We start from the raw sequence: 11953 nt of genomic DNA, 5'->3' as shown, positions 1-11953 counted from the left end.
CTAAACTCTAAACCCTAAAACCTAAATCCTAAACCCCACCCTTTAACTCTAAACCCTAAGTTTGTGACTTTTGATAAAACATTAAGTGCTATTTTTGTGATTTTTGACCTTGGAACAAAAACTTGATTTAATGTTATTTTTGTCTTTTTCCGTTATATTTTACTCAGGTTTCATCCTAGTTATTTTTATTTTTTTTTGCCACATCAGTTAAGCAGATGGTCTTTGTCTTTCTCCAAACCATTTTTCTACAATATCTTTAGATTTTCGAAAACTGAAAACAAAGGAAGAATCTGGTAAACGGCCTCTGAAATGGTCTTTGTCTTTGAGTTATTCTTTCACTAGGATTTTAGAAATGTCAAACCATATGGCTTTGAAATCGTCGTAAAAAACAAAATTCAAAGAGAGCAAACGTAAGTTCATCTAGTCAGACTCAAACTCGTACAAAACCAAGACTTAGACAAAAACCATTCACTATTATCCTACAGCTTCTTACTTTGGATTCATATTGATCTCCAACACAATGATCAATCTGTTTCTATCCCGGACAAAATCTACGTTCCATGTAATCATATGTATGCTCTTTGTGATACCTTCTTGTGTTTTCTCAGCTAATGAGCTTCACGACCGCTGCAGTCAACCGTTTAACTGCGGCAATCAAAACGGTCTCCGGTACCCTTTCTGGACATCTGGCAGAGAAGACTGTGGCCACCCTGATTTCAAAGTAGACTGTAGTGGTGAATTCGCAGAGGTAAGTATAACCTCCGTGAAGTATAGAATATTAGAGGCGAACTATGACTCTGGTATCATAAGACTGGCAAGGTCGGATTTTATTGGCGATCTTTGTCCTAAAGATCCTTTAAATGCGACGTTCAACGAAATTGTTCTTCCACTTGCTCATAACACTAAGCTTCTAACAATCTATCACAACTGCAGCCGAGCATTTCCACAGTATGTTTCTACTTTTGTTGGAGATCTTCCTTGTGGAGATGGTGATGGTGATGATGATGACACAATAAGTTACTATGTGACAACAAACCTCTCGTCCCCTCTACTTGACGGGATTAGAGGTCAATTAGACGACTTCCGGTCATCTTGCAAAAGCGTAAGTATTCCTGCATCAGGGCCTTGGCTGGAGACACTGCAGAGGAATCGGACTCCAGATAATCTGCAGAAAGCTCTTGCAGAGGGTTTCCAGGTTGGACTTAACCAAGATTGTTCGTCGTGCTCAGCCTCTGAGGGTGCTTGTGGATTTAATCAAAACTCAGGTGGATTTGTCTGCTATAGTTTAGAAGGGGCCAATAACCATCGTTTGTCCCATCCCCATATTTGCCACACACGAACCTTTTGAGATTCAAATCTCTTTTTTCGAGTTTAGTAAGATTCAGTGTTCTTTATTCAGATCGAACTGTTGATGTAGGCCTCTCTTCTGGAACAATAGCAGGTAAATACTCCTTTACTCTTCTTTTCAAAAACACCTGATTAATACCACATGAAACACTAGTCTTATAAAACCAATAGTAAAATTTATTGCGTACATGCCTAATGTTCTTCCACATGAATCACCATTTGTTCCTCATCTGTCTTATTAAAACTGAAGTGTGAAGTACATTTGGAAAATCACCCTTACTTCATCTTAGTATTTACCAACTTGTTACTTTTATTTATGAAAACTGATTTATATATTCAAATAAACGGTTCATAACCAAACAGTTTTCTGGTTTCAGGTTTAGCAGCTGGTGTTATTCTGTTTCTGTTCCTGGTTTTAGCATTGTTTCTCCAACTTATCCGAAAGAGAAACAAAAAGGCATTTATTTCACAGCCAAAACTCAAAGCACTTATTCCACTAAAGCAGTATAGTTACGCACAAGTAAAACGAATCACAAAGTCATTCGCAGAAGTGGTTGGTAGAGGAGGGTTCGGTACTGTCTACAGAGGGACTCTTCCTGATGGCCGCAAGGTTGCAGTGAAGGTTTTGAAAGACTCAAAGGGTTACAGTGGTGAAGATTTCATAAATGAAGTTGCAAGCATCAGCCAAACTTCTCATATCAACATTGTTACCCTGCTAGGATTCTGCTATGAAGGGTCAAAGAGAGCAATTCTTTATGAATTCTTGGAAAATGGGTCTCTTGATAAGCTCATCTCAAGCAAAAGGCCATCAAATATGGATTGTAGGGACTTGTATGGGATTGCGCTAGGCGTTGCTCGTGGTTTAGAGTACTTGCACCATGGATGCAGAACAAGGATTGTACATTTTGACATAAAGCCACAGAATGTCCTCTTAGATCACAATCTTTGCCCCAAAGTTTCTGACTTTGGTCTTGCTAAGCTCTGTGAGAAGAAGGAAAGCATCTTGTCGTTGCTAGACACAAGAGGTACAATAGGGTACATTGCACCTGAATTGTTTTCGAGAATGTACGGTAGAGTCTCACACAAGTCAGATGTGTATAGCTACGGAATGCTGGTCCTTGAGATGATAGGAGCACGGAACAAAGACAGAGATGCTCAAGAAGTTGGTACTAGCACAAGTTCAATGTACTTTCCTGAATGGATATATAAGGATCTTGAGATGAGAGGCAGTGGAAGTCTTATGGAAAATGGAGTCAGCAGCGAAGAAGAGGAGATGGTGAGAAAGATGACATTGGTGGGTCTGTGGTGTATTCAGTCTTCCCCATCAGATCGTCCACTGATGAACAGAGTGGTGGAGATGATGGAAGGAAGTGTGGACGCTCTTGAAGTCCCTCCTAGGCCTGTTTTCCAAATTCCAGCCGAGCCACTTCTAGAATCTTCTACAATTTCAGAGAATATATATCAGGTTACACACAAGTATGTTCCATGAATGTCGCATAAAGAACGAAACTTGCTTGTAACTTATTAAATCAAGAAAACAGTAATTACATTTACTACACTGCATTCCACATGTCTGCTTTCCATATTACAAGTAACTACGACATCTGCAGCTCTCTAACAGATAACAAGAGAGTTTAGTGATTTGTATCCAGAAACTTCAATCTATTTTTACCCAAAGAAAATGTTCTTGTCTAAAAAAAACAATTGTAGTCAAAAACTAATTATCACTGTAACCATATCAAGAAGAGATACTTTCTCAGAACACAGGAGACGAAGTGTGAAACTTAAAGCATAATTTAAGGGTATTTCGTTTAGTGTTTGGAGTTAACTCTCAATGTTCTGGAAACAGAAGAAAAGTATGTTGCAGGCATTAGCATATTCCATTTTTTTCTACGGTCAACTAACAATAAAAAAAAAAGAGAGTTCAAAGCCACTCTTGTATCTGTGACTACTCTTCTTTGACTTGGTCCTTCACAACCTTCCCCCACGGCCGTGCCAACGAAACACTCACATATAAAAGTATTAGGAAACCTTTTAAACAATCGAAGCCCTTCAGAATCTAAACCTTCAACGTGAATATTCAAATGCACGTGTCCTAGTTCTTTGTACTGAGTTCTAAGAAAACATATTGGATTCGAGTGTTAGATAGATCATTCGGTATCGTGTTTTTTTTTCGCCACGTTGAATATTCGTATTTTCTGTTTTTCATTTTTCCTTCTCCATCTCCAACTTGTTTTTCCTCCCTAGACAAGAACACACTTTCCAGAAGATAAAATCTTATCATGTACAATCTCCTCAATTCATTTCTGTTTTATTTCTTCCTCTTTTCCTTATTTCACCATCTTCCTTGTGCTCTAAGTCAACAAGATCATACGTTATGTGAGACTATGTTTCACTGTGGGAACATCACAGCTGGTTTCCCCTTCTCAGGTGGGAGCCGTCACGAAAGTTGCGGTCATTCATTGCTCAAGCTTCGCTGCAGCAAAAACACAACGTCTTTAATCATCTCAAACCATCCGTACGAGGTTCTCCACATAGATGAAGCATCTAAAACTCTTAGACTTGCCATAGCAGATCTTCGAGATTCCTTTTGCAACGCTACATTCGCAGATGCAACCTTGCCTCCCGAAATATTTGAGCTTTCGCAGATGTACAAGAACCTCACTGTTTTCCACCACTGCAACTCTAAGCTTCCTTACCGTTCGAGTTATACATGTCCTGGTATAGGTCCTATCGTAGTGTCTGAAACCCGTGACCGTGATTTTCATGACTCCTGCGGTGAATGTTTCACAGTTATCGTTCCTAAGAGCTTTGTTCCGGAAGAGAAAGAGTTGAACATGACTAATTTGGAAAGTGTTTTAAGTAAAGGATTTGAGGTGAAGGTGAAGATTGATGAGAAAGCGTGTCAAGAATGTTCATCCAATCATGGAACCCATCAACCTAGTGGTATGTTTCTTATATAACCTCATCGTTTCATAGTCATCTCCTTTATTAATTATATTGAAGTGGTTCCTTTAGTTCTACTCTTATACATGGCCGGATCTGAAATTTTGAAAACCATAAACCGAATTTTATAAAAAAAAACTTTTTTAAAAACAATTAGGAGGCCTTTAACTACATATATTTTCTTTTCGAATTTTGGGTACCAAGCCAATGTTTCATCTTTTTGTTTTCTCAGCTGATGAGCTTTACAGGCGCTGCAGTGCCCCGTTTAGCTGTGGCGATCAGAGTGGTCTCTTGTACCCGTTCTGGATACCTGACAGAGAAGAATGTGGCCACCCTGAATTCAAACTCGACTGTCACAGCAGTGTTGCAGAGATTAACATATGCTCTGTTAAGTACAGGATCTTAGCGGCAGACTATACATCTCGTGACATAAGATTAGCAAGATCAGATTATATCGGTGGTTTGTGTCCCCAACACCCTATAAACGATCCGTTCACCCAAAACGTCTTTGGCTTAGCTGGTGACGCCGGCATGATATCCATTTATCATGAATGCACACCGGAGTTTCTACAGTCTGTTTCTCCTTACGTGGGAGATCTTGATTGTGAAGTTAATGAGAAAAGTTACTATGTGACAAGAAACCTCTCGTCTCCTCTAAAAGACTTGGGTGGAACGTGTAAAAGAAACGTCAGTATTCCTGCATCTGGACCGGCGCTGAACACTCTGCTGAAGAATGCAAGTCGAGATAATCTAAAGAAGGCTCTTAAAGAGGGTTTCAAGGTTGAATTTCACAGAGAATGTTCCATGTGCATGGACTCTGGGGGTGCTTGTGGATATAAGAAGGGCTCAAACAATTTTCTCTGCTACTGTAAAGATCATATTCATAGCCATACCTGCGGAAACAAAGGTAAGCTTTCTTTCATATATGATGATCTCCTTTCTTAATGTTCTTCCACAAGAACCAACTTTTGATTGGATCTTCCTACATTCCATTAAAGAAAGAAAAAACTCCATTGAATGTCAAGTTCTTAGTTTCTAGTAAATAAAATGTTCTCTCTGCATTTTTTTTGGCTGACCTTTTCTTTTTGTCATCCTGTAGATGCAGGCATCTCTTCTCCCGCAAAAGCAGGTGCTTACCCTTTTCCTGTAATTTAGGGACACCCCATTTTGTTACCATAATCTTCTTATGAATCAAATAATTTATTTTCGTTTGGTTGCTGTGGTAGACGTTGATTTACTGATTGTAATCTTATAGTCAGTACACTTATTACTTAATACATTCTTGAAGAGCCGTATATTATTCTTGCTGATCGATGATAAATCTTTGGTTTTTGTTTTCATCTCTAGGAATGGAGTATGCTTTTGGATTTGTGGGCATCATTCTTATAGCCGGAGGTTTGTACTGTGTTATCAGCCAGCGAAAAAAGACCTCAGATGATCCTAGCCAACTTAATCTAAAGGCCCTTATTCCACTGAAACACTATAGCTATACGCAAGTAAAGAGAATCACTAAGTCCTTTGCCATAGTGGTTGGGAAAGGCGGATTTGGAACTGTCTACAGAGGAACCCTTTGTGATGGTCGTAGTGTGGCGGTTAAGGTCTTGAAAGACTCAAAGGGTAATGGTGAAGACTTCCTCAATGAAGTTGCGACCATGAGCAAAACTTCTCATGTCAACATTGTTACCCTGCTTGGATTCTGTGCTGAGGGTACCAAGAGAGCCATTCTTTACGAGTTTTTAGAAAATGGATCTCTTGATAACTTCATCTCTAGCACAAAGTCGTCAAATAAGAACTGGATGAAGCTATATGAAATAGCATTGGGCGTTGCTCGTGGTCTAGAGTACTTGCACCATGGATGCAGAACAAGGATTGTTCATTTCGACATAAAGCCGCAGAATGTACTCTTGGATCACAACCTTTGCCCCAAAGTTTCAGACTTTGGCCTTGCTAAGCTCTGTGGGAGGAAAGAAAGCATCCTGTCACTGTTGGACACAAGAGGAACGATGGGATACATTGCACCTGAAGTGTTTTCAAGAGTGTACGGTCAAGTCTCACACAAGTCAGATGTGTATAGCTACGGAATGCTGGTTCTTGAAATGATTGGATCAAGAGCCAAACCATCAACGGAAGAAACTGCATCTACCAAAAGCTCAGTATACTTTCCTGAATGGATCTATACAGATCTTGAGATGGGAGACAGTGGAAGGCCTAAGGGAAATGGAATCAACTTTCAAGAAGAGGAGATAGCAAAGAAGATGACATTGGTGGGTTTGTGGTGTATTCAGTCTTCCCCTTCAGATCGCCCATCGATGGACAGAGTAGTAGAGATGATGGAAGGAAGTCTTGATGCTCTTGATGTCCCTCCAAAGCCTGTTTTACAAGTGCCTCTTCTAGAATCTTCTACGCTTTCAGAGGATATTTCTGTTTACACAGAAGTATGTTCAGTGAATACTGTATAAAAACAAAAGAAACCTCCTCAGCCATATTAAATCACAGAAAAAGTAAATAATATTTATTAATGAACTATTGTGTCACTTTTCTCCTGCCTTCGCTTGTTTGTTGGCAAGTGATGCAACAAATTTCTTCAGATGTCTTATGAAAGCTGGATAGTGTTCAAGGTCGCAGTACTGTCCACCTCCATTTATCCACAAAGGTTCATACTTCTCTTTGCTGAGTTCCCAGAGCCGTCTTCCATGCGAACAATCAACTACTTCATCAGCAGTTCCCTGAAAGACCAACAAGATAGTTCAGTGACTTGCATACAGAAACTTTCGCGGTAAATGCATAACAAGCTTTCTTGTGAAGAGAGCTATTCTCATAATGAAATGGGAGGCAAATAAAAGACAAAAGAAAGATATGATGCTGTCACTTACATGGATCACTAATACAGGACATGTCACTGCACCGATTTGTCAATATTCTGTAGAAACATGGAATTGTACAGGTGAGCAGGAGCTAGAAATGTAACCAATGTGGAAAAAAATATATAGCATCCCTAAATCACCTTGTAAATTTCAAACCAATATGTTCATTTCACCGGATACAAAACCCTCATCCCAGACAGAATAGGACATTATAAAACCACGCCTCTCAAGTTAGGTGTGCGCGACGCTAGATCAACCGTAGGTCCACTACCAACAGACTGACGATATAGTATCAGTTGATCATCTATAACGCCGTACTTTTCTTTGAGGCATTTATAAGATGCTTCTATATCAGCATATGTATTAGACTCGCTTGCCTGATTCAAGTAACAAGTCTTATATCAATAACAAAACAATCATGGAAGTCTACAAAACAAAGTAGTAAGAGCGGAACTATACATGTCCTGTAGACTGACCATAACCAGAGTAATCATACCTGATGGAAAAATAAACCATCAAACACAAAAACAGAGTCGCAATGGTTAAGTCAGTATGACAAAACGTTTTTTTTGAATAAATTTGATGCATTAAAATAAAAGTAACCAAAGTTTACAATTGTTCGATAATAACATCTTACAATTGAAAAAACATATATCTGAAACAGATATATGAGAAATTATAGGAGAAGTTACAAAGTAACTTAGTAGTTGGTTAAGATGAGAGTTTTCCAATGCATGCACGGAGCATGATGACAGAAACCTGAGATTTAGAAGCGCTTAAAATGGAGGTCTATGATCTCTTTGACCGCCACGACCCCTATTTTTTCTTCCTCCTACTAAAGTCCACTGCATTTCTTGAACTTTTTGCGTTGGTTTAATTGGTCGACCTCCTCGAGTCCTTTGAGAAGGATCTCCCATTTCAAACCCTGAAAACTCCGAATGTAATGCAGCAAAATGGCTACCAAAGACACCTCCTTCAACATTCTCAGTCACTAAATCTGAAGAAGTAGAAGAGAAAGTTACCAAAGCAGGAGATGAGCCATGAGATGGGGTATGGATGGCGCTTTGAAACGCAGCAGGGGAAGTTGCAACTTGCAATAGATTCCTCCCAAAGTAGAAGCCGAATGATAATAAATGGAATAAATGCGGTGCGATTCTAATACTAAAAAAAACATATAAATAAATATATATATATATATTTTGTTAATATTAATTTCGGTGTGTTGTTGTTTAGACTGTCACGATCCATTCGAAGCCGTAATCAACTTTCATTCATTACACAAGTGATATGGACTTAACTCAAACTTTACTTAAGCAATTGACTTTTAGAGAGAGATTACACCCATAAATTAACGCGAAGGCGATTCCTGAGCTCGACAAAAAGCTCAAATATTTGTCCCACATAGGCTGCGTTACCATGAGAATACAGAACTGTGCCGTTAGCTTTGGAGTGTTTGATATAAACAGCTACGATCTCACTGCCGCAACGTGTACGAAGCTTCAGGATGTCTACGTCATCGCGGCGTGGGCTTTCCGGAAATGGCAGAGAGGTTGCGAATATCACTTTGTCAAAGTTCCAAAAAGTCAAAATCAGCAAATAATATTATTAGGTGGATGAAGGTTGGCCACGCAACAATAAAATGACGTTTACAGACTTCTTTGTTATTATGAAAATATATACTAAAAGATTAAAAAGTGATATCTAGCAAAATTATTAAAGTTTAATATATTTTTAAGCAAAATAACTAAAAAACAATAAAGCTACTTGTGGTTATAAAAAAGTACTTTTTATTATGTCCTAAGTAAAACATTAGAAAATTTTGCATCTACGCAGTTACCTCTTAATTTTTTATTTCTAGTGTACAATAGTGTGTTTATGATTTTTTTCGTTTATTGAGAGAACTCTTTTATAAGAAAAAAGACTAGATGCCATAAATTTTCGGGAAACATGGAAAAACAAGATGTTAGGCTTAAGATTCCAAATTATAACAAAAATCTTATTAAGTATAAATTAGATAAACTAATAAATTTCATTAGTTGGATTAGTTTTCGATAAAATAATATTTTAATAATAAATCTTAAGTAAATATATGGTTATATTCAAATTATAAATAATAACAATCTCTTATTTATATAAGTAGAAACAAAACATAATATTTTTTTCTTATATATTCACAAAGGAGTCAGCTATATATATTTTTAACATTCGATATATTTTGATAATGTTTAGTAAAATTATGTTTACAACTACAATTAAATTTTAGGAAAAATATTCATATATATCAAATAATATATTATAACAATGTGAAAGTCGAAATTTTAAAATTAATTAATGTATATATTGTAAAATTATATTTTTATTTTATAAAAATATTCCAAAACAAAAAATCTAAAAAAGGAACTTTTTATAAATTACTAACTCTATAAAGCTGCTGAATTCGAGGAAAGCAGGGGAACATGGAACAAACCAACACAAAGCCACAATCACGAAAGCACGAGCTTAATTAAGGACGACATCGAATAACTGAAGCTAAGGCTGAAATACAGAAGTGTTGAGTGCAGCAAACACCACCACCACAACCAAGTTAGAGAGCCAAAGACATTGACACAGCAAAAGAACAGGGAGAACCTTGATGATCGCCAGGAAAAACCGGCAAAGAGGACCTCTCATCTTACACACAAACACATCAATCCAACCAAAACCACCTGCAGACTACTAAGGATTAGACACTTCCTCCAAGAGAAAAAAACAAATACCAAAACCACTGCAACGTCTTGAGCTCTCCCTAAAATCGCGAAAAATTAAAGAGACTAGTTTGTAGATGCCACCGCAATAATTTTCAATCCAAAAGATGATCCTCCAAAATGAAACTAAACTGATAATAGGAACCTGAAACTAGAGCAGATAAGTAGGAGGAGCTGGTTCAATCACCAAAACAAAGCCTAAAAATGAGGTAGAGCTCAAAGTAGCACAAGATTTGGCGCTGGTGAACAAATACAAACGATATTGATGCTACAAGACCACCATGTACCTAAACAAACCTGTAAAGGCCACCACCATCGACATAAAATTCACAAAAGAAAACTAAAGCCCACAAACCGACCATTGACTCATCGGTCTTCTTGCTCAACTCACCGCAAAGCCAGATCGAGAGGAGGGACCACTGCCTGAGCCATTGCAAACAGAACAGACACCGTCCAAAGCCGCAAGCATATTGAAAAGGCTGGAGAAGACCGGAACAAAAGCAAAGAGAAAGACGAGAGAAAAGAGAAAGTGCTTCGGGCACCGGTAAAGAGACTCCGGCGAGGTCACGAGAAGAAGCTTTTCGGCGAGAGAAGTGCATCACTCTGTTACACTGTGTAGGTTTGTTTTCTCTGAGTTTTAAGGCATCACCAGAAAACTATGGCAAGTATTTTTGTCCTTTTTTGGAAAGTACTCTAAATTACCCCACATCCAAAAAATTATATTCTCACTGCCCTACCATTTATATCACTGTCCCCTCCTTTTTCCTTTTCATTTCTTGCCCTTTCTTTATTTATTATATTTTCTCACTCTTTTCAAATTTTGCAGGACCCACTATTACTTTCTTTATTTTCTTTTATTTTTAACTTTTTTAGTCATTGATCCCACTTTATTTTGTATACCAAACTAATTTTCTTTTTCTAGTTTATTTTTAGATTTTTTTTAAAAAAGATTATTAATGATTAATCTAATTAAAAATTATGAGAACAAACTTTTCACTTAAATTTTCTGTTTATATTTAAATATTATTTTTAAATAATATAAAATAAATTATTTTATTAATATTTTATTTTATTAATATTTTATTTTAGTAGTATTTTAATCAATAATTAATTTCAAAAATAAATTGAGTAAAATAATTATATTAATTATTTCCTAAAAACTAAACTTTAATCTATTGTACAAGAAATTTCTTATTTAATCAATAATTAATTTCAAAAATATTTGTATAAATCATTTCAATAATATTTCATAAATACAGTTTAATAAAATATGTATTTCGATAATACTTTAATCAACAATTAATTTCAAAAATAATTTTAGTAAGATATTTATATAAAATCGGGTCAAATAAAAATATTTCAAAATTACAAATTTAAATTAAACATGTATTTCAATAATTAATTTCCAAATAAATATAATAAAATACTTATATAAATTATTTTCCTTAATTAAAGTTTTTATATCTTTTATATAGACTTCAAATAAAATAAGATATTTCATATTATTTACTATTTTTATATTTATTATTGAATTAGCAATCTATATAACTTATAAATAATATTATCTTTGTTTTATAAAAGTAATTTTGACACTTTTTCTTGTTTTTTAAAGAGTATCATTTAAGAATTCCAGTTCAGTTATATTTATTTTAACTTTAATATTATATACAATAAAATTTGATTTTATAAATTATTTGATTTATCATAAAAACTTTTGATTAAATAAATTATTTCATATTTAATCAACAATTAATTTCAGAAATATCTATAAATATTATTACAATAATATTTCAAAAATACAAATTTAATAAAAATGTATTTCAATAATACTTTAAGCAAGAATTAATTTCAAAAATAAATTAAATAAAATTCATATATAAATTATTTTTTATACTAAAATTTTAAGAATAGTGGAATTTTTAAAGAAATATATAAATAATGTTTAAAGAAAATTATGTATATTTCCCTAAATTTAACATTGTTTTGAGGAAAAAAATATTAAAAAGGTGTTAGACGATAATTTGGGTTGTGTAGCACGTTCTTGGTCGTTTA

At 35.6% G+C, this 11953-nt stretch overlaps 1 protein-coding gene and 2 pseudogenes across 1 annotated transcript; all 3 read left to right on the top strand.

The window, feature by feature from the left end:
- The first annotated feature begins 228 nt into the window (after positions 1–228).
- Positions 229–3177, top strand: LOC106403121 (annotated as a pseudogene).
- A 198-nt stretch (positions 3178–3375) lies between these two features.
- On the top strand, positions 3376–4518 carry LOC125588874 (LEAF RUST 10 DISEASE-RESISTANCE LOCUS RECEPTOR-LIKE PROTEIN KINASE-like 2.8). Its single transcript, XM_048760793.1, has one exon. The coding sequence runs from the start codon at positions 3630–3632 to the stop codon at positions 4308–4310; it is 681 nt and encodes a 226-aa protein (XP_048616750.1). The 5' UTR covers positions 3376–3629; the 3' UTR covers positions 4311–4518.
- LOC106402355 lies at positions 4280–6752 on the top strand (annotated as a pseudogene).
- The last annotated feature ends 5201 nt before the right edge of the window (positions 6753–11953 follow it).

The sequence above is a fragment of the Brassica napus genome, chromosome C6, assembly GCF_020379485.1.
Source record: "Brassica napus cultivar Da-Ae chromosome C6, Da-Ae, whole genome shotgun sequence".
NCBI lineage: Eukaryota > Viridiplantae > Streptophyta > Magnoliopsida > Brassicales > Brassicaceae > Brassica > Brassica napus.
Note: the sequence above shows the minus strand (reverse complement) of the source record. Positions and strands in the feature narration are given on the sequence as shown.